The sequence below is a fragment of the Phalangium opilio genome, unplaced genomic scaffold (genome assembly GCF_054372755.1).
Source record: "Phalangium opilio isolate 3A_F unplaced genomic scaffold, DU_Popi_V2 ptg000045l_1, whole genome shotgun sequence".
NCBI lineage: Eukaryota > Metazoa > Arthropoda > Arachnida > Opiliones > Phalangiidae > Phalangium > Phalangium opilio.
In genome coordinates this window covers 139,580-162,503 of record NW_028324168.1, presented here as the reverse complement: position 1 = coordinate 162,503, position 22,924 = coordinate 139,580, and the positions used below count along the sequence as shown (strand labels likewise).

Below are 22,924 nucleotides of genomic sequence, written 5' to 3'. Positions count from 1 at the left end.
AATAAGTAGGGTTCCTACTACATACGCTACTTTTGGAACACCGATTTCCCTGACACTTCCAGGGTTATTTCACATAAATTTCCCTGACATTTCAAGGTTTTTCCCTATAAATTTCCCTGATATTTCAAGGTCTTTCCCCATAAATTTCTCTGATATTTCAAGGTCTTTCCCCTTTAATTTCCATGGCATTTCAAGCTCTTTCCCCTTAAATTTCCCTGACATTTCAAGGCCTTTCCCCTTAAATTTCCCTGACATTTCAAGGCCTTTCCCCTTAAATTTCCCTGACATTTCAAGGTCTTTCCCCATAAATTTCTCTGATATTTCAAGGTCTTTCCCCATAAATTTCTCTGATATATCAAGGTCTTTCCCCATAAATTTCCAGGGCATTTCAAGCTCTTTCTCCTTAAATTTCCCTGACATTTCAAGGCCTTTCCCCTTAAATTTCCCTGACATTTCAAGGTTTTCCCCCATATATTGCCAGGTGCAAGGCCACCTAGTAACAGCAGAAATGGTTTTTTTTGGAGTAATAACTACAGGAATGGTTATATTTAATTGGAGCAAGCCCCTTCAACGCCTGACAAATTTCCCTTATTTTTTAGCCAACTATTTATTTCCAGGTTCTTCAGCTTTTCCCAGGTTTGCAAAAGTCCTGAACAAGTTTCATTAGCTAAGTTAGGATATGTACCATTATCTCACACCGTTCATGAAGGTGAATATTTTTGGGAAAACTAACTCTGTATTACAAAAAATGGTATAATAGATTCGTAGATATAAATTTTCTTCGCATTGTAAGTTAAGTTTTCGCTATATTCACGAAAATTAATTTAAGCGTCACGCTTTTGGAAATATATTGTTTGGGTTCATTAAAAACGCGATGCACCCTGAGTAAAAAAATTTTAAGTATAAGGAAAAAATGCGAGCTAAAGAATATTTAACGAAAGAATAAAGAAAGAAAAAAAAAAGGTTTAATAAATAAAAAAAAACCGAATGAATTAAATGTCGCCGGAGATCCCACGATATTCAGGGATGCATTCAACAAATAGCGACGACCAAACCACCAACCACAAAACACACGCGAGCCGAGATTAACAAAAAAATGCCACGAAACCACACCGGCGAATCCTAAACCGAGAAGCAATTATTTCTTAGCGACCTTTTAAAGGCCGAGATCCTGCTAAATCGGTCCTAGCGAACTGAAAACCGAGCCATCAACGGAGCGACAGTGCAGATTTTCGAATTCCCGCTGGGTTTCTACCTAACTGAAAGCCAGGGTCCGATCAAAACAGCCCTACAGGTGGTCCGGGCCCCTAGAAGGTACGGGCCCCGGGAAACCTAACCGAATGGACAAAGAGGAAGACATGGGGGTAAAACTTTGAATTCTATCTAGCGCCTTTTGGTGCCTGCGCTGTTATCTTTTTGTATCATGAAAGTGACCAATTGGATCAACCCCCATGTATGTACGTCCCAATAATGAAGGTTGCCTACCCTCTTTTTTACATCCCTCTCTCTCGACGGCCCTGGTTCTAGAGAACTGTAGATAAATAATAAGAGAGGATTTCCTTCAGAGAAACACAAAAATTCGGAAGTAAAAATCTATATTGTTCATCTTCAGTTCGTTAGAAAGTAGAAACCACTTTGCAGGCTTTCAGTTAGCAGTCTAGAACCCTTGTTCAACGGTTGCTCAAAAAATCGGCAGTGTCCATGCTCGGTTTTCAATACCCTAGAACCATTTTTTTTTTTGCGTTGGACCCCGACCTTTAAAAATCTAAAAAATCCATCCCCCTACAAAACACAATCATTACGAAATAAATGGACATTTTTTCCGCTTTCAATAAATTAAACGATAGTGAATGAGTATCTTAACATTCTACCACGAAAGTACAACAATAAGAGTATAATAAAGGTATCCCCGGGTTAAAAACCATAACATATATCGTTGTACATTCTTGGTAGAATGTAACCCTACGTAGGCGCAACAATCATAATCAAAATTGGAAGGATTTTTTTTAGGAGATCACTGACCTTGTTTGTATGGATGGATTTTGATATGTTCTAGGTAGGATATCCGATGGGGAGAGCAGAGCGCCTGTCGCCAGCAGTCAAGGATCATGCATTGTTTGTTTGCTTGTCGGGAGGAGTCATTAGGACCATGCCGCATGCGCCAATCAAACACCGGCCCAACTGATTTCCTACTGTCAACAAATAACAGAAAAAAAGGAGGGGAGAAAAAAATAAAAGCGCACAATTAATAAATACTCGTCTATATCTTAATTGGTTTCAATTTTAATTATGTACCTTTTTAAGAGAACAAATCCAACCAAATGTTTGTTTCAGAGCTGCTGTATATACATATATATATTAACGGAATAATTAAGTTTAATTACGGATGGTTTATATTAATTTAATTTAATTTATGATTATTAATTTATAAAAATACTTAACCTACTGCAATACATACGGCTGGCTCCTTTAGGGTTACTTACGATGAGTAATGTCACTTATTGATTTCTATTAAATATTTTTGCCCAAAATATGGCGATCGTTGTTTTGTTTGGCTCTCACTTATTTTCTGATTGGTTAATATTTATTTTTCCGATAGGGGGCTCCCAATATCATATCATATCACGTGGCGGGGAGTTATTATTAAGGGATAGACAGACAGACACGAAAGAGGCGTCCATATTAACTACAATGAGAGAGGGAGAGAGAAAGAGGAGTTGAAAATAAATACCGCCTTTATTCGATACCGAAAAATAAATACACCATTCTTACAACCATGGAAAATTAGGCTTAGGAAATCTAATTAGTCTTCCTTGATATCTAGTTAGGGAGGGTTAACTAATGAAATGAAAATTCTTTTAACCATGATTAAAGTTGAACTTTTTAGTTCAAAGATGGATGGATCTATTGGTCAGTCTATTGGTTCGGACCACTCTAGATGGTGGTTGTTGTTGGATTGTGAAGCTGGGGGGTGGAAATAGAGCGGGGGGGGGGTAGAGAGGGACCCAGGAAATTATCAATCTATGGTGCATGGATTTGGTCAGCTCCCTAACGACCGGAGAATGTTTGATGGTCACTGGTCAGTATTCGATCCTAGATGACCCTCCTAAACCCCTCTTTGCTTAATTTAAGTAGAAGCTCGCCTTACTTTGGGGGGATACCGTGGCGTGGCAGGGGAGATGCCAGCAGCGCCACTAAGCGTCAAATCTCCTTTTACACGCAGTGTGTGTGTGTGTGAAAATTCCTTCTTAGGGGCTGTACCCCCATAGACTTAAGCGAGATGAGTGAGGGAAGACAAACGCATAATAAGTAAATCCGAGAACGGGTCGATAATATTGGCCGCTGGCCTAAATCAATGCGGGGAGGGGGCTCTTCCCCCCACCTTTCCTATGGTACAGGGGGGGGGGCAGTTACTGACCATAGCGGCCACCCCTCTCCATCATAATTTGGGGCCGTTCCTCCGCTATCATCTCATCTCTGGACGATTTCCTCTTTGGAAATACTAAGAGTGGGGGATATTTTGGGGTATGGGGGAAGGGTGGTAGCCCCCGGGCTCGCAACTGGTCAATTATTACAGCATGAACTGGACAGAGGGGATAGTAGTTGCGCCCTTTAAGAAAGGAGAAAGATTATCGATTGAATTATATCAGAATACATTCTTGGAAGTCATCCATTTCGTTATCGTACTAAGCAAGGCAAACTAAGCTTACTGAGATTGCAAAGGGAGAAACTTGTACATTATATTTTCGTCCGGGAGATTCATTCTTATTTCTTTTTTCCATCTTTCCGCAATGGGCCATTTTGACGGCACGTATTTGACAACGTTAACCCGGGTCGGGATGGTACAAAGCTGGAAGGCATTGATAAACTTTGCCTCGAAATGGTCCATAGTTTTGGCGGAGGAATATATTTCTGCCAGGGGTGCATAGAGAATGGGGGAGAGGGGGTGCCCGTTTTTACCGCATGCATGAATCGCCGTTTCTTCTTATGTCCGGATGCTCGCAGTTCTTGCATGGCGTCCAAGAATTCTCTTTTTGGACTCGGGGGGAAGGGGGGGGGGATAGTGTACAAGTACAAGTACACAGTCTTTCATTATTTGGTGAAGGGCTCCATTCGGACATAACCTTCCACTTGCTTAATTTTCTCCCACATACATCATAGTTTTCAGACTATGAGGATTCATACCATTCACACAAGGAGGACTGGCTTTTGACACCACCAGTGTGTAACAACTCAAGCCTTGGCCTCCTTGTGTAAATGGTATGAATACTCATAGTCTGAAAATTATGTATTCAATTGTCGTGGTCGACGCTAAGTCACTGGTGGAACCAATATACTAAGTCTATGGTCACCAGTAGGTACCCTAACGTCTTGAAAGACGGTTAAAAACTATAGATTGGTAAAAGTACTAGTAACGAATGCGAATAGAGCGCTTTTGGCGTTATCTTTGTAGCCCTAAGATGGAAAAGCGAGCGGCGGGGCCGACCAGTGTCCAGCAGCAGTTCAGTCTTTGGAGATATGCCTTTTCCTCTTTTGAAAGAGTGTAAGTCGTCCAGGGGTTATCTCGGCTACTCTACGGAGAGTGTGAGAAGGGGCACACCTGTCACGGAACGGGGGGATCACCCCTTTGTTCCTTTAAGAGCGAGAATGACCACCACCTTCTCTTACCTCCCACCCCCAATCCTGTCTAGCTGTAAAGCGAAAAACCGCTTAAGCTCTTTGCAGCTCCCAACAATCTCGAACGACCGTTGACAAGGCCGGGGGATAAATCCCCCCTTCCCCCCACGTGTTTCCATTCCCAGTTGGACAACTCTACCCCGTTCTCGGCTGGCTTTGCGGTCGGTGATGGTGAGCTTCGCTAAAAAGGTTTCGCCGAGGATTTTGTGGTTTTCCGCCTTTGGGGGGGCCAAACGACTACATAGCAAACACTAGTAGAGTTCTTGGAGGGGGGGGGTGCCCCCTTCACAACAGTTGGTTCTTCTCTCTCTCTCCCTACGAACTGACCACTAACACAAACTCGTGTTTAAAGAGTCTTGACCACTGACCAACAGAACTATTTGCGCTCAAAATATAATAAAGACGATAACACTGATCAGACTGTTCTTAATCTATCATAGTTCCACAGGGGTTCGCCATATTTTGGGCAAACGATAACTTAATTTATTAATTAAAGTTAAGCGTTATTTTTAGGCTTTTAGTGTCAAAACATTCATTGTGTTCAATAAATAATAATTAAGTGTATTTGTGTTAGTATTTAAAACAAAAAATTATTAATTTTCGCCTGTATGTTAGAATGACCAGTTACCGTTTTGTTATATTGAAAAACAACTGGTCATCTTGCCAACAACAAGGCGGGTGTAAATAAAAACAAAATAAAGTACATAATACTCACAACTTGAAATGATGATTTGAAATAAATGAACAGAAAAAAATTAATAACCCAAAACAAACATAACTGAAAAACAAATAAAATTATCAAAAAATCGAAAATTAAAATTATTTCAAAAGTATATAGATATAAAAGCAAAAAGTACACTTCGTTGAAACTTTCTTGCGCCATGTAATATGAGAAGCCCTCCTTTACCCCCCTTTGAGTGATTACCTTCCCGACCGTGGCAACTGAATAACAATAGGCTCACAAAGTAGCAGATGCTAGCCCTAGTACCAAAAATAAACGTTTGGATCGCCAGCATCGTGTACTACTTTCTCTAAACCTTTGACGTCAAGAAGCTCTTGCCTGATTGGTTAGTTCCTGTAGGCGGTTAATTTAGAGGAGGGTAGTTCGTTTCTCAGTTTACATGTCGTCTACAGCCAAAGGAAGTAATTATGTACTTTTGGTTTTTATATCTATATGATTTTGATTATATTAAATAAATAAATAAAATAAAAATATACTCACAAATAAAATGAAATGTGTTTGTTATGTCGTCTATTATTAATTTGAAATTTCGGAAGTCTGGGCGAGTTTTTAAGAGAAGAAGTCGTTTTTATTTTTAAATAAACAACGGTATTATTAGTTTAGAGCCGATTTCCATGTTACGATGACCCGCACGAGCGCGTTTTCGCTTTAATTATTTTTTTCCCCAATATATTAATTAGTTGGTTAGTGTATTCACGTGCAATTAAATTCAATCCAAACCAATTCGAAAATTTCCCACGGATTCCTTCGGGTCCTCGAGACAACCTTTGGTCATCCTTCCCGGAAAAAGGGGGGGGGGGGTGCGAGGGAGGAACGGGGGCAAAGGGGGAGGAATCCTTTGAAAATATCCGAACTGGTTCAATTATCGTCCCCCATTAATTAATTGGTTAATTAATTAATTAATAGTTAGCGATCGTTCGGATTAGTTAAAAACGCGCTTTTTCCATTTGTTTTTTCATCTCTCTAAGGAACTAGACCATAGTATTACAGTGTTATCACAATTACAAAGGAACTTGTTTTTTTTTTTTGTTTTTTAGTGTAATTAATTGTTTTTTTGTATTTTTTTCTTACGCGTTAGGAACTTGTTCAGTTTTACTATACATTTTTTGTTAATCTTTGTAATTGGAAAATTCATATATGTAAGCGTTATCTAAAATTAATTAAATAATTTTTTGGCTAAAATTAAATAACTTTTAAAAGGAGAAGAAAATAATTAGGATTAAAATTAATTTAATTTAATTTAAGAAATGTGATGATTAATGGTTTTTTGATAAAGAAATATACCTAAATTAACCCTTGAGTTTGTTTGTTTGTTTATTTACCAAGCGATGAAAATAGTTTTAATATAAATTTGTTTTGGGATTATTTTTAATTGCAATTGTAGTACGTTAGTTATGTATTGATTTTTTTAGCCCAAAAATATACCGGAGACCTTATGCTTATAGTAAATGTGTGTTGTGTATTTTTTTTTCTTTTTTAAAAAAGCCAATTCATTATTTTTGGCTCACTTGATTCGGTTTTTGTATTTTTCTTTATAGGAATCCGAGTTCGGTTATTTTTTATACCCCGTTTTCATATTTTATAAAATAATTTATTATTTCACGATTATTTTATATTATTTTAAAAGGAACTTGTTACGTTTGCCCATTGGATCTCTCTCTCGCCTACATTAAACTGCTAAAACTGCTACGGGAATTTAAAACTAACTACGTTTAATTAAAACTAGTTGAAGATTTGTTCTCGCAATGTTATAATTAATTTTATTTTTTTTCCAAACTGCGCTGACCCAACCAAAAAAAAAAAAAATATTAAATTAAAAATTAATTTAATTAAACCTAAAATGATAATGATTAATAATAATAGGAAATAGTTATAATTTTTGAGCACGATTCCCGACGCTAAACGCGTACGTGTAGAGGGGGGTTAATTTGTTTTTGTATTTTATATCATATACAACATGCAAAAATGTATCATCATATATATGGGGTCAAGGTCGGGGTCAAACGGGATTCGAGGGCGGGGGAAAGGGGTTGGGAGGAAAGGATGATCACGTGACTAAAATCCTCCTTCGTAACATTAATTGCACATTGTCAAACATCCATACTATCGACCAAAATTCGGACCAAAAATTATATATAAAAGAAATTAAGTAATTTCTTTTTTTCCTTCCCAAAAGGTCAAAGGTTATTAATTTAAAAAAATGATAATAAAAACACAACAAGAACAAAAATGATTTTTCTACAGAAAAAACATTTATTATACATAAACAGAGAAACAAGATGGGGTACAGAGGTGGTGCTGTCGTTTTGTTTATTTTATTTTTTTTGTTTTTTAGGGGATGACCTCTCTTTGTATGTACAAATAAAAATATTTTTTGTTTTTTTGTTTTTTAGGAAATTTACAATCGTACCTTTTTTAAGAACAAAAAACAACAAATCTCGGTAAGGCGTCGCGGCCGATATTCATTTCTCTAATATCGCGATGAACAAATTTTATCTTTAATTTTTTTTAAAAAATAATTAAATTAAAAAATAAATGACGGGTAATAAAATTAAACTGAGAATTTAGTAATCGTAATAATAATCAATAATAAGACGAAGCAATTGTCATGCCCATTCATGCCAATATTGGACAAAAAACACCAACTTTTGTATATAAATTTTCGAGCAAAAAAAAAAAAGTCCAAATTCTTATATCTTTCTAATTTTTTTTAAATTAATTATTCAACTGAATAATTAAAAAGAACACTGGTTTTTGTTTCTTTTCTTTCAGGCATAATTAAAACATTTATTTAATTTTTTTTCGAGCCCCTAATTAGTATTATCAGGTCAAAGGTTAACGCCCCACCCTCCAAAAAATTAAAAAAAAAAAACTTGATTGGCGTTACTTACTTTTTAATTATCTATCACATATCTAAAGCTAATAAAAATTAATCGGGCGCTGACTTTGGCTAATTAATTATTTGATGATTAAAAAAGGGGAAATTCGCGATGATGTCAAATAAATTAACGAGACTTAATTAAAATATTTAATAATAATAAAAAAAATATATCGAGGCGGCGGATTTTTTTTTTTCATTTTGAAAAAAAAATTGAGTTAAACGAAATGATTCCCATTAAATATAGATTCGTCGAATAATTAAAAAAAATTAATTAAAATTAAAAAAAAAATGATTATTTTGCGAGCGCGCGCGCGACTTGTATTTTGTTTTCTCTTAAACCTAATTAAACAGGGGGATATTAATTAACACTAATTATTATTATTTTCCCCGGCATATCATTAATGTCATATACAAATAGAATCTATTTACATCAATTCCCGTCCCCCCTCCATTTGGGTTTCGAAACGAATATTGAATATTGTCAAAAAACGGCTTTTCTTATTTTTTTTAAAGACGATTTTGTTAATCCGTTTTCTATACACTGATAATCCGGAGGGGATAAACAAATTTAAAAAAAAAATGTGCTTTAAAACAAAATTAAAATCGAGCTACGATTCATCTTTTTTTACGTCCGATATCAATCGGAACTAAAATGTTTTCATAATATTAGACAGCAAATAGGAACTTGTGTAATCGCGGCAGCTTGTTTTTTTTTTATTTTCTTCGTCGAAATTGTCTCTCTCGCTCCAAAATCGGTGTTTTTTTATTTTAATCGAGTTCGTCGCGATAATTATCGCGATATTTCTCGGGTTTTTATTTTTAATATCTCGTAGTTTAGGAAGTTTTCACTTTTGAGTTTTTTTTAATATAAGTTGAGGGGGGGAAGGGTCAAGGGGTCAAGTTTCGGGGGGGGGGGGTCATTTTAATCTCCTAGGCATATATTTAGATTCGAGCCGAAGTGAACAATTTTCTAATAAATACAAATGGTGTGGATGATTTACTGATAAATACACGTAAACGTATGTATGTATGGCAGCAGCGGCCCGCTTGACCTTCCGCCAAAAGGTCAAGCTCCACGATATTAAAACGCGTAGGTAGGAACTCTTTGTTTTTGTTTTTTACTTTTCAACGGATTCAATTGAGTATAAAATTTACGATTTGTATTTTCAAAGAGACAGTCGCGAGCTAAGAAGAACACGTACCCTTCTTAGATTGTAAACCGCGCTTCTTAAATACCTCGTCTTTCCAATTAGGTTTAACAATTAATTTAGTAATTAAAAAACATGGTAAAGTAAAAAATGTAGTCAATAGGCATTCGGGCTATTGACTATATTTTTTAGCTTCGGTTAAAATTGGATTTACAGTGAAATTAATTAATAATAATAATAAGTAGGGAACGAGATAAATTGGGTGTTGTCGTTTTGTTTGTTTCCGTAATTAGAATGAGAATGTTTTGGTTAAAGATTGTTCCTACCTGTATACATGGTGGGATGCAAGAAGGCTCCGGGAACTCCCGCGTAATAACCGGGGAAGCCGGCCGCGTACATATAGGGAAACAGTCCCGCGGCTTCCGAAGTGGGCAGCGCGAAGTCACCCAGGGCCCCCAACAGCCCTTGCTGGCCACCAGCTCCGCCACTCGCGGGGTTGTTGTTGTTGGGAGCTTCTTTCTTCGTCGGGTTTTCTTCTTTCACTTTCACTAACTCTCCTCCAACCGTCGAAGAGGAGGAAGCCACCGTCGTGGACACTGGCGATTTATTCGCGTCCGCGCGACTGACCGATGACGCGTCTTTGGGCTTACTCTCCTTTTTGGCTTCCGCCACGGCCGCCGCGATCGCTCGAGAAGACTGTCCGAAATTGGGTAGGGCCACGGGTAAACCGGCCATTTGTTGAAGACCCATCATTTGAAGTTGTTGCATTAAACTGTTTTGCTGAGCGGCGTTCGTCAGAGGACTGTTCTTGTTGGTCGTGGCCGCTTCCGTCAGGGCAGCGTTGCTATTCGTCGTAGCGACGCTACTCGTCGAGGAAATGTTGGTGGTAGTGATGGAATCGGACGCGGTGGCAACGGCTTTACCCATCATTTGTTGAAGTTGTTGGGCCTGCGCGGTAGCGTTCTGCAGTTGAGGTTGTTGCGAGAACGAAGGTGTCACTCCGGTGGATGGCGCGTTGCTCGAAGCGGGTAAGCTGGACGAGACTGGCGAGGACAAGTAGTCCATTTTGTCGACCGACGAGGACGAGTCTTGTCCGTCGCCGACTTTCTTAAGATTGTCCAAGTGGCTCTTGAGGTTGTCGATATGCCGTTTGGAAAACAGATGGTCTTGCATGCTGGTGTTGGAGTATTTCAGGTTGTACTTGACCGAACAGATCTTGCATTCTTCGGGCGGTTTGGGCGCTTCGAGTTCGTGTCCGAAGGTCTTGGCGAACGCGATCTTAGCCTTTTTTTCTTTGGCGCGCGCGTTCTGGAACCAAACTTGCACGACGCGTTTCGGAAGACCGACTTCGCGTCCCAACATTTCGCACTCGGCCATGGAGGGCGTTTTGTAGTCGGCGAAGATGGTCTTCATAGCCTTCAACTGGATGGTCGTCATCTGGGTTCTAAAGCGCTTACCGCCCCCGCTCGAGCCTCCGCTGCGGCTTCCGTGATGGTTGGGGCCCCCTCTTCCTTGGTTGCCGGGGGTCCCTCCCAGACATCCGGGTGCCGGTGACGTCGGGTTACTCGTTTCGTAGGACATCATGTCGTCGCATTCGTTGTCGGACGAGTTCTCCGAGCGCGATTCCGATCTGGCTTCGTCGACGCTGCACCCCAAAGAGGTGCCTTCTTCGAAACTGCGATCGCTCAGGTTGGTCGAAATGCAATCGGCGTTTCGTTCGTCAACGTTGATTTTAACGGGTCGACTTAAGTCCAAGGGGATATCTCCCGCCACCTTGGTCGAGCGCGACTGATCCAATTCGCTTTTAATTTCGCTCTTAATGGCGCTCGATTTGACGCTCAAGTCCGTCGGTCCTCCGTTGTCTTTACTCATATTAGGAACGCTCAATTCGTCTAGGTATTTCTTTAGGGAATCTTCGTAGTATTTCTTCATGGTATTGTGCATCAGGTCTAGGTTGGTTTGCGACAGGTTTCCGACGGTCGGCGCCCCGACCACAGAACTGCCGGCTGCCGCCGCGGCTCCCAGGATGTTGAGGAAACCGGGCGAGGCGCTTTTTCGTTCGTCGTTACCGCCGTTGCCGCTAGGAGTCGTCGGGTCGTTGGACTCTTGATTGGAATCGTCGCCGTCGGGCAGGGCGTCGATGTTAATGTCCCCTTTGGTGTACTGATCCGCGTGACGCGTGGCCAAGTGAGATTCTAAGGCGGATCGCGCTTTAAACAAGGCCCGGCAGAAAGGACACCGTTTGTGAATGACTTGTTGATGCGCGCGGAACTGTCCCTTGCGTTCGCGAGCACGCGTGTTTTGGAACCAAACTTGGACGACGCGTTTCTTGAGTCCGACTTCGCGCGCGATATTTTCTAACATCTTGCGACTAGGATTGCTTTCGATTTGATATTTTTGATACAAAAAATCTAACTGTTCGGGTAAGATGGTCGTTCTGAGTCTCTTATCTTTGGGCGTCTCCATCGAATCCTTGGAATCTTCTTCCTCGGGCAACTTGCGCTTCTGGGCGGCTTGAGCGGCAGCGGCGGCTGCAACGGCGGCCGCTTGAGCCACGGCGGCGACGGGAGATTGCTGGGCCTCGTACTGCAGGATGCCGAAGGAAGAATTGGGAGGGTAATTGGGAAAGAGGTTGGGGTTCATGATGTGGACGATTTGGTGTTCTCGCCAGAGGTCGAACCTAGGGAAAACGAGACTACACTTGTCGCAGCGATAGGAGCCATTTTGGGCGGCGACGAATTTCGGGTCTTGCGGTTGTTGCGGCGGGGGCTGAGGGGTGGAACGAGGGGCGACGGCATTGGCATTGACGGCGTTGGGGGTGACGGCGGAAGAGGGCGAGGGCGAAGTGACGGACGATGGCGTGGGGGTGCGTTCTTCGGTCGAGCTTTGGGAGGCGTGCGAGGCGGCTTTAAGTTGCAACGCCAAAGGGTTTTCGTCTTTGAAACAAGCGCTTTTTTGATGTTTTATAAGTTCGTAATATCGTTGGAAAACTTGCAAGCATTTTTTACATTGATAGTTAAGTCCGGGGGTTCTTTGGAAGCGTCCTGAGCTATCGTCTTCTTGGGCGGCGGGCGGCTGGTTTTCGTAGACTTTTCTCGCTTTTTGGCGAGCATTCTGAAACCAAACAACGATTACTCGGGGACTTAGATTTAGTAATTTCGATAAATATTCGAGATCGTCGTCCTTGGGGTAGGCGTTACTCTCGAAAAACTCTTGCAATACCTTTATTTGATAGTCGGTGAAACGCGTTCTATTGGCTCGTTTACCGGAAGAGCCGCCCCCTCCGCCCGTGCTAGACGTCGGCGTGTTCGGGTGGTTCGATTTCGGCGATTCCGACGTCGGGGGAGTTTGTCCCGGGTGGTGCCCCATCAAACTCATATTCGCGCCACTCAGTAACAACGGAGACGACGGCTCCGAGCCTCCTCCTCCCATCTGTTGCTGCTGCTTTAGTCCGAATTCGGACATGCCCAACGACGATATCAGACTGTTCGTCACTTTGCTAAAGTTCGAACAAGACGAAGGTTCCGAGACAAATGTGTCCGAGCTATTCGAATTCGAGTCAAAGTGAGGCATCATCATTTCGCGCTCTTCCGGATCGTATTTCCGCTCCATTTCTTCCATGGCCTTTTGAATGTATTCTTCCTGGCGTTGTCGATGACTGGCTTCGGCCAAGGCCAAAGCGTTATTTATATTATTGACGTTCATCGAGGCGTTCAGACTGTTCAAAGCGTTGTTAATTTCAGCCGCGGCGTTATGATGATTCAAGTTCAAGGCGGTCGCTTCGGGCTCCATTTTTGGTACTGGAGGTGGTGGAGCTATTTGAGGTGAGTCATCGTTGACGTTACTACGTGTGGCGTTCGTATTAGTCGGGATGGTTGAAGAAGTGGCCGCGACGGCGTTCGTTTTGACTACGGCGCTACTCTCCTCCTTATTGTTATCTTCATTGACGAGCGTCACCACTTTGGCTTCACCCGTTTTCTCGTACTCTTCCAGGTTTAAAAAGGTCGATGGCGGGTTGTTAAAATTGTAGGGCGAATCCTTATTTCTCTGTCTCTCTTTAAACAGCGTGTTTCTGAACCAATGTTTAATAACTTTCAAAGGTAGACCCGATTTCTCCGACATTTCTATTAACTGTTCCTCTGACGGAGAGTTATTGATGTCGAAATAGGCTCGCAAAATCTTCAATTGGTCATCGCTGATTCTCGTTCGCGCCCTCTTTTGTTGTTGTTGCGCCTGCGCGGCGGCCGCTGCAGCTGCCAATTGCTGCTGTTGAGCTTGCTGTTGTTGCTGCATCATTTTCTGTTGGTTAGCGAAAAATGCGGGATCGGCAGCCTGATTCGACATCATTTGATGGTTGAAGGCGGACGCCATGACGGGATCGAAAGGCGGTGGCATCATGACCGGAAGTAACGGCGGGTGCATGTTCATGGCGGCTGCGAAGGGCACGTTCATTCCCATGGGTAATCCCATTCCGAGTCCCATACTCATTAAGATCTGATTAAATTGAATTTGAGCAGCCATTTGATTGGTCGTCATCGAGTTTACGTCAGCGGGTAGAGTAGGATTGGAAACGGAAGTTGCGGGAGGTGTGCTCGAACTAGCTACCGATAGTGTTGGTGAGGCGCTAGTTACTGTAACAGAGGTTCCCGCCGCGTTATTAGCGTTATTGGTACCAGATTGATTTTGAGAATTATTCGGGGCAGAGTTGCTCGACACGATGGCGTTCGAAGTGGAGTTGACGGATAAAGTTTCGCTAGTAACGGGTGTAACTTCAGACGCGTTATTCTCGGCTTCTGGTTGAGGGGGAGGCGGGGGTGGCGCGTGATTTTTCTCGTATTCTTGTCGGTATTCGTCGGCATATTTGTGGAGAAATTCGAAGGGGACCACCTCACGATGAACTTCTTCCTTGTGGGCTTTGAGGACCCAAATGCTGGTGAATTCTTTTTGACAGACGTTGCAAACAGATCGGTTAATTTCGGGCAAATCCGCTTTTAATTTAGTCTCCTTTTCTTCATTGTTGTTATTATTATTATTATTATTATTGTTGTTGTTGTTATTATTGTTATTGTTAAATGTCGAGTTGTTATTTTGATTGGGATTGACTGAAACGTTAGTATTCGGGTTATTTTCCGATTCACTTTCACCATTAACGATAGAAGACGATGGAGCGTCTTTCTCGGTCTTAATTTCAAGCACTGGCGCGATTTGGGTTGGCACGGGAGCAACTTGTTGTTTATCTTTCTTATCCGAGTTGTCTTTCGGTCGCGGTCTTCTCTGATGATTCTCGTTAAACTGCATGACGATTTCGAACCCGTAGCTTTCAAGGAGATGTTTATACATGGGCGGTTTGCAACGAGCGAAGTGGCATTTGGCTCTGAGTAATTGTTGGCTCAATTGGGCGGCCGTTTGCATTTGAGCTTGAGAAACAGTCTGGTTATTCGGGTCCATTTGGAAATTGGGATTATTAGTCACGTTTTCCAAGGGAGTGGTTTGGTTCGAAGTCTGGCTGGCTATCGCTTGTTGCAACTGTTGTTTGGCCGCTTCTTCAGCGGAGTTCAGGCGTTGTTGTTGTTGCGCCGCGTGTTGCGAATTATGAAGTTGTTGGTTTAGAGCGACAGCGGCCGCTAGGTTATGGCTATGAGCTTGGGCCTGCGAGATGGTATTTGTCCCGGGTTGCGTCATCGAAGCGGAAGAAACGGCCCCCAAGAACGACATAGCGGCGGCGGCGGCCGCTTGTTGTTGTCCGAAAAAACAATAGAGTTGCTGGTGTTGAACGAGAGCATCTTGGTTGACGAAAGCGGCGCCGCATCGTTGACAAGGGAAAACGGCTTGATTGGACCCTGAGGCCATTTGCGAGAGTTGGGGTCCGAAATGGTGTTGCGAAGCCAAATGAAGCGATTGTTGAATGGCGTTGGCCATGGATTCGCGTTGCTGTTGAGCTGCGGCGGCGATGGAGGGCGCTGGCGTTGGCGTCGACGCCCCCGCCATTACTTTAGGAGAGGCACTGGAGACAGGAACATTAGTACCGGAAGGAACTTGAGAGATTCGCTCTAGCGGCGGCAGCGGCTTCAGATGACAAGCGGCACCGTTAGTAGCGGAAACGGATTGTACCTGAGAATTCTTCTCGTTGTCGTCGCGCTCGATCTGGCTGGCGGCGTTCGCGTTTAACGTTTCGAGGAGAGGTTTTTGTTCGGGCGTTCGGATCGGCTCGGGTCTTTCGATTAAAGGCGAGTTCAGATCGATGTGGCCCATCATGGCTAACTCGTGCAACTTTGAAGCTCGCGACTGGTGCAGCACCGACCTCATATGAATGTCCAAGGTCGAGCCCAAACTATAAGATACTTTGCAGATGTTACATTTGAATGGTTTTTTGTCGCCGTCGGCCGAAGGTGAAGGACAAGGAGGAGGAGGTACCCCGTCGGTCGGCGATAGCGAAGAAATCATTTCGGGTGGCGCGCCCAAAGTCGAAGAAGTGGCACCGGTACAATTAGTGTTGGCGGTGGACGTCGAGAGACTATTGATGGAATTGAGGGCCACGGTGGACGAAACGGAATTGGAGTTGGCGTCCTTTTGCGAGTTTTGTTTCACTTTGTGTAAATGCGAAACCGAATTGAAATGAACTAATAAAATGTTCTTTTGGGTGAAGGATTCTTTGCAAATGTCGCATTTAAAAGGTCGATTGGGGTCCAAGTATTTCTCCATCGGGTAACTGAGTTTCTCGCCCTTTCGGTGCAGCAAGGTCTTATTATGACTGGTCAGGTAACTCTGGCGGGTGAAGGCCACTTTGCAACGGTGGCACTTGTATTTGCGCGTCGGGTCATTGTAGGTGTCTTCGGCGATCGACTGACTGTTGATGTAGTCTTCCAGGAACTGTTGGTCTTTATAGGCGTTCTCGTTCAATGGCGAGGGGCTTTCTCGGTTATCATAAGAGGACAAATCGTTTTCTCGATTCATGATTAAATCTTCGGGGTTGTTATTATCGCACTCTTCCATGGCTTCTTCGTCTCGTTCGCTCTCCTTCTTGAGCAATTCTGTCGTTAAAGGGTCTAGAACTCCGCCGCCGGCCACCGCCAACAGGGGGTTGTTGGCCAAGCTGTGTCGATACTGTTCGATTTCTTCCTTGCTCATGTCGGTGTGGGACACTTCGACGTGTTTTTGTAGCGCCGCCACAGTTCGGAAACTTCTGGCGCACAGGACGCACTTGGTAGCAGCTCTAATGATGTGGTATTGCGAATGCAATTGCAGTTTCTCGACTGTTTTGAAGGCCAGACTGCATTGGTTGCAACGATATTTATAGACGTGACGTTCCGAAACCGAGAGTTGGGGTTTCTTGGCGTGTATTTCTCGAAAGTGAATCTGCAAGGCTTGTGTCGTTTTAAAATACTGATTGCAGCCCTTTTTCCAACACAGGAATCCCATGCCGCGGGGCGTCTGCTTCAACTCCAAATGACCCTGCTCGTTTTGATGCGCGAATAATTCGTCGACGGTCGCGAAGATTTGAGCGCAAGTCGGGCAGCAAAATTCTTCGGGGGCGATCTCTTCGCCGCCCGATAACTTCTCGAGACGCGAAGCGAGATCGCCGTCCGGCGACATCTTGCGAGCCATTTGTTCGGCCGCCGAATGAATATGATGATGATCGTGGAGATGGTCGGTCGGCCCCTCGTCCAATTGGGAACTCGAGGAGCTGGCCGAGCTGGCCACCGATTCGGCGGGACTGGCTTTGGCTCGGTTAGGGCTGGCGGGTCGAGTCCATTCGCTCTGATCGACCATCATCATCAGTCGTTGCACCCCTTCTTGATTGACGTTGTGCACGGCCATCAGGTGGTTCTCTAGCTTGCCATATTCCTTGAATCTCTCTTGGCAGAGGGGGCACTGGACGTTGGCCGGTCGGCGCGAATGCTGGGACACGACGTGCATCTGGATTCGCACCTCGCTCGAACTGGTGTATTCGCAAAAGGGGCAAGAGTGGTACGTGCTTGTAGCGTCGCCGTTGCTTTCGGGCGTCGAGGAGGGCGTGCCTCCCCCGGATGAGGCGCTTTTACTCGGGTCCAATAGGGCTTGTTTTAACATGGAGGCTGCTGCTGCAGCGGCGGCCGCGGCTGAACTACCTGGACTTTTCATCTCGATGGATTTGGGGGAAACGGCTGCCATCAGAGCTCGTTGAGCGTCTTCAGCCAATCGAGGCCCTTCCAAATCCTTCATGTCCGATACTTGAATATCTAAAAACGTAAACAAATAAAAACATATCCATCTATAAAAAAACTACCATCAAAGTTCAATGACCCAAAACAAAAATAAATCATTTCTCAATTTAATTAACAAATATTTTCGAATTGATAATCATTAATAGCTTTGAATCGTCTCGTAGTATAAACAAACTGGTTAACGGAACTGATAAAAATTCCACTTTATTTGCACTGTAGTAAAAACTCAAAACCAATAACTACATTCAATTAAAACAAATCATCAAAAGTCTTATTTACATTTAAAAAAAAACACTCGATTATCAAATAGTAAAATAGTCGAGAACTTTTCATCCGCCACAGAAAAGGCGATGGATGAAAAGAAAGAACACGGTTTAACGGTTAAGTGAAAACCCCTTTTCTTTAAAAAGAGAAGTCTTTAAAATGGCACGCGCGGCGGATCTTTCCTTTTTACTACCCTTAAAAGAAATCAGTCCGCTTGAGAAAAAAAGGGCGGGAGAGAAAACTGGTATTGTTCGGTGCAAAAACTTTCCCACTAATTACAAAAAAAGACTTAAAAGTCATTTAGATCTTAGAGGAGGGGATGGGATGAAAGTCATTCGGAAGGAATGAGACTCGAGTACACCAATCCTGCTTTGGGAGAACTCTCTCTCTGTCCGTCGTAATTATTACGCCCTTTAAAGACGGACGAGACAACTTTCTACTAAATATACATTGATTTTTTTTTTACTTGAACAGTAATCTTAGATAGCCCAGTTTTATTTAAGAGTTTCTCGGAGGGTATCTTGGCCCTTAAGGCTGATTTATGGGCGGATGAATTAATCCCCAGACATACCCCCGAAACTTTTAAGGACCATTACAGAACCAGAATTTAAAAAAAACTACTCCCTTGAAAAAAAATATATATTTTTCTCCCTAAGTTGAAAAAGAAAAAAAGACATTTAAATTCATTACGTTGTTTTTATTATTATAAATATTTTTAATCATTTTTTGAATAAACCAATTTTGATATATTATAACCGTTACTTAATACTCTCGAACCTTCTGAATAAAAAACCTATTTGTTAATTTTGGAAAAAAAAAAAATGGTTTGATTTAAAAAAGCTGTATGCCAATTTCTAGGAAAAAGAGAAATTTTGAAAAATGTTTACTGACCAACATCGGCGTCAAAGATGATTTTTTCATTTCCGGTGTATTCAGCGACGGCGAATAAGTCTCTGAGATCGTCTTCTTGGTCGGCGTGCGGTCGACCTTCGGCTTTTCTTTGCAACTGGCGCAAGTTCTCGTTGCGCGAATGCCTGAGCGTGTGAACGTGTTTAATCATATTGATTTTGGCGCGCGTGGCGAAGTTGCACAGTTTGCAATGATAGTACTTGCTGGCTTCCGGTTTGAGGAGAGACTCGACGGAGTTCAAATGCAGGTACAAAGTGGCGCTGCCTTCGTGCGGCAGATTGGCGGCGTGCAATTGCAACTTGTGAATGCTGTTGGTATAGTAATCGCACGAATTGCAACGCACTTGCACGGGATTGCTGACGTTGAGGTATTTTAGTTTCCAGTCGTTTCGCGCGCCGCCCTCTTTGATGTGGTTGACTTGTTGTAATCTTTGCAAGTGTTTGTCCGTCTTGCAATGCAATTGAAAATTGGCTTTCAAGTTGGTCTTGTACGTGCAAAGTTTGCAGATGTAACTACCGGCCACTGCCATTAAGACTTCCTCTTCGCGTTGCCGCGTCCGATCTTGCTGTAAATGAATGTTCAAAGACTCGACCGAGTCGGCCGAGAAGGCGTTGCAGACGCAACATTGGAATAGTTTGCCCGCTTCGTCGTAAGGAGTGTCCGGCCTGAAGGTCGGGTCCGGGTGTTCTATGTCGACGGTTGGCGTTAACGGACTCGCGCTCGTCGATAAGTTCATGGGGGAAGGCATCGAGCCAGGTGGCGGCGTCGGACCGGGACCACCACCACCTCCACCAGCGGCACTACTTCCTTTGTTTTGGGCCATGGCTGCCGCGGCGGCCGCTATGGCCCTTTGCTGATGTTGTTGACTAGCCATCATGAGTAGGGCGTGGTTGTAAGCCATATCGGCCAACGCCGCTTCCGGTTGCAACTGGGAATCGCAGGGCAGCAATAAACCCGGATGAAACTGGAACATGGGGTCGAGACTTTGCGCTTGCGCTTGTTGAAGCGCGGACAACTGCTGCATGTGTTTGACGTTCTGTTGCAAGACCATCATATTATGAGTGTGCTTTTCGCTCGTCATGTGAATTCTCAGGTTTCTGGCCACGTTCGTTTCGTAATTACAGACGTCGCAACGCCACGTTGCTTTTGGTTTCGAGGCTGGGGGACCTACGGGCTTTTTGCTAGGATCTGCGCAGGGAGGTGGCGCGGGCATAGAGGTAGTATTGGCCATCGTTTGCGAGTTGATAATGTGGTCGGCCGTCAAAGTGCCGTTCTGCAGTTCTTGCACGTTATTAATGTGCTTATCGGACTGCATGTGTATACTCAAGTTGCCTTTAGTCGTCGTCGAGTAATTGCAAACTTCGCACCGATACGGTTTATAGCCGCACGTGTAGGTTTCGCCCCTAGCTAGTCTGGGGTGAGGTTGGTTCGTTAGGCAATAAATGCAGTTCATTTCGTTTTCCGGGTGTTTTTCTTTCATGTGAATCTCTAAGGTCTCTTGGTACTTGTAGTGCCAATTGCACTTGGGACATTTTAAGGTTTTGCACGAGTTGCGCGAATGCATCATGGTCATGTGTCCACCGAGGGACCGAGAGGAACCCAAAACCATTTCGCATTTGGGGCATTCGACGCCGTTGGTTTTGCCATCCGGGTGTTGAGCGCATCCCCCGAGAACCAGTCCCGGCACCGAAGTAGCCATCATGGCGGCTAAGGAGACGGGAGCTTGTATTTGCGCTGTCGAAGAGGGTGTCGGCGATTGGCAGCTCGTCTGCACGACAGGGCTGGTCAAAACTTTGGGTGAGACGCTTCCGGCGCTGCTAGCGGCGCTGGCGGGCCTTTCCGAGGAACCGGCGTTGCTGTTGGGCGTTAGCGGTGCCGAGCCCGAGAAGGGACTGCCGCGTCGATTATCTTCTAGCCCCGGCGTCGTCGATAGGCAATTGTTTCTCGAATTTCGGGGTGTGGCCGCTCGATTGGCTTCGAGCGAACCATTGGGCGAAGCTCTCGAGGAGCCGTTAGCTTCGGCCGCGGCGGCGGCAGCGGCTGCTTTGGCCATCTTTTCCAAGTTGGCCAAGTCTTCCAATTCCGGCGCCAAGGCTTCTTCGTCGACGGATTGCGCGTGATGTTGAGCCGATAACAAGGAGGAAGCGGCCTCGCTGCTGTTAATAGTACTGTTACTTTGCAGGGTGTTGTTATTGAGTCCGAAGGGCTTAATTTCGGGAACGGACGAGACGGGACTGGAACTAGCGGTGACGAGTTTGGTAACGGCCCCCGATTGGGGGACAACGGACGTGGCCGTGTTTAGTAGAGAGGCGACGACCGCGGATTCAGACGGAGCGAAAGAGGAACTAGTAACGCGTGAGCTTCGCGAGGCCGCGCCCCCTTGTCCGAAGAAGGCTTCGGTAAGTTTGCGCGGCAATTGTCCCGGGGCGGCGTTAAGGGTCCCGGGGTTAGGAGCGGCGTCGGACGAGACGGGCTCTAGGAACGAGAGGAGGGGCTCTTTGTCTTTGCCCACTCCTTGGATGATGGCCGAAGCGTTCTTTCGCGACATGATGCGTCTCTCTTCCTCGTTGAGCGCCAAACTGTGCTCTCCCGTCGCGTGCGCCACGAACGACTTGGTGTAGCCGAACGACAATTTGCAAATGAAGCACATTAAAATGGGCTTAATGGGAACCGAACCGTAGTCGCCCAACGACGTCGTCGAGAATTTCTCGTCACCGGGCGCGTTGGCGGCGTTCGCGATCGAAGAAGAGCCCGATGACAATTCTTCGTTTGGGTCCTCGCGTAATCTCGTACTCGTACTCGTGTCCGCGCGCGAGCTCGGCGAACATAGAGCGTTATTCAAATTATTATTATTGTTTGAAGAATTGGTCGTGGAATTGCGTTTTTCGCGCAAATTGAAAACCCTGTAGCTATGCATAATAGGGATATCAGGAACTTTTTTCTCTCGCAAGAGGCTGTAGGCTCGGCCGTACAGGGCGCCGTAAAGGGCCGCCGGGTTCCGGCAGATGTGAAAGGCGTTGACCACTTGGGGGAAAACGCGAAACTGTTCCGGAGGGGACATTCCGCGCGCGTCGACGATGCTGCCCTCCTGCTGGGGCAACTCCAAACTACACTCTTCGTCGCTAAACTCGGAATCGGCTCCCCCGGCACCCTCGATTATGTAGGCGGACCCGTCCGGGTTATAGACGATTTTGCCCGTAAACGTTTCTACGTCGCTCAAAGAGCTGCAGTCCGAAAGGTCAACCGGCTCCCCCCTCGTCGAAGAGGGCTGCGTCGTGGATGGCGGCCGAGGCCGAGCTTTGTTGTCCAGGAACTGATTTGTCGTTTTGACCACCACCGAGAGGCCTTTGTCATCCCGGCGAGCTTGAGCCGCCACGCCGTCGCCATCTTCGGCGGCGCGTGCGTCTTCGGGAGTCATGGCCGCGTCACGATACTCTGAGAATAAGGGAGGCGTACTTTCGCGGCATGTTTGCGTCGGGGGAGACGTCCTTTTGCCCGCCACTATCTGCGTGGGCGAGGGAGCTGTGGCGCTCGGGCTCCCGAGAGGTGGCGTCGTTGCCAAACTTCTTGTCTCCGGTGATAATGTTGTCGCGCTCTTTTCCATTCCGTCGGGCGCCTCACCTGCTGACTCCATCTTAACAGGGCATCGTTTACGTCATCGCAACGCTGCCAGGAACTCGAAATTGTTTCTGTAACGACAAACAAACGAAACAAATTAAAACTCAAAATCAACAGCGCAAACAATCCAAAATCTTAACTTCTTAATAATTTTTAGTTAATTTCCGTGTTGGATTTCCCGCTTATTCCCCCCCCCCAGGATAACAAAGCGCAAATAATTAATTATATATGTTCTAAAATGACGTTAGTGGCGAAAAATTAAACACGAATAACAACCTCGCGTTGAGAGCAAAACCCCGCAGTAGACAAGGAAAATGACTTTAAAAAAAAAAATGAAATATATTGGCCCTGGTCCAGAAATCAACGCTTTATTACGGGATGTTTAAATAAACCGACATTAATTAGCTCTATTAGTTGTCGTCCTTGGTTTATTCTAAAAGATATTACCACCCCTATATCCCTCTCCCCCCCCTTCCCAACA

At 44.5% G+C, this 22,924-nt stretch overlaps 2 protein-coding genes across 11 annotated transcripts in view; both read right to left on the bottom strand.

Annotated features, from left to right (window-relative positions):
* LOC149676505 (uncharacterized) overlaps nucleotides 1-7,495 on the bottom strand; it is a 142,532-nt gene extending 135,037 nt beyond the window's left edge. The window contains exons 1-3 of one of the 5 annotated variants that reach the window (XM_089837557.1): nucleotides 2,443-7,495; nucleotides 2,296-2,336; nucleotides 2,023-2,192 (exon numbers count right to left, since the gene is read on the bottom strand). In XM_089837557.1, the coding sequence (XP_089693683.1) occupies nucleotides 2,023-2,158 (136 nt within the window). In that variant the 5' untranslated portion in view covers nucleotides 2,159-2,192; nucleotides 2,296-2,336; nucleotides 2,443-7,495. Of the gene's footprint in view, nucleotides 1-2,022; nucleotides 2,193-2,295 lie in introns of all 5 variants that reach the window. The other 4 variants (XM_089837553.1, XM_089837554.1, XM_089837555.1 and 1 more) reach the window with 4 other exon arrangements.
* A 154-nt stretch (nucleotides 7,496-7,649) lies between these two features.
* The window catches only part of LOC149676501 (zinc finger homeobox protein 3-like), a 130,890-nt gene continuing 115,615 nt past the window's right edge, over nucleotides 7,650-22,924 (bottom strand). For 5 of the 6 annotated variants that reach the window (XM_089837514.1, XM_089837515.1, XM_089837513.1 and 2 more), the window contains 2 exons: nucleotides 18,808-22,514; nucleotides 7,650-17,667 (listed from right to left, as the gene is read on the bottom strand). In XM_089837514.1, coding sequence (XP_089693640.1) covers nucleotides 9,758-17,667; nucleotides 18,808-22,459 — 11,562 coding nt within the window. In that variant the 5' untranslated portion in view covers nucleotides 22,460-22,514 and the 3' untranslated portion in view covers nucleotides 7,650-9,757. The remainder of the gene's footprint in view (nucleotides 17,668-18,807; nucleotides 22,515-22,924) is intronic. The other variant, XM_089837519.1, reaches the window with a different exon arrangement.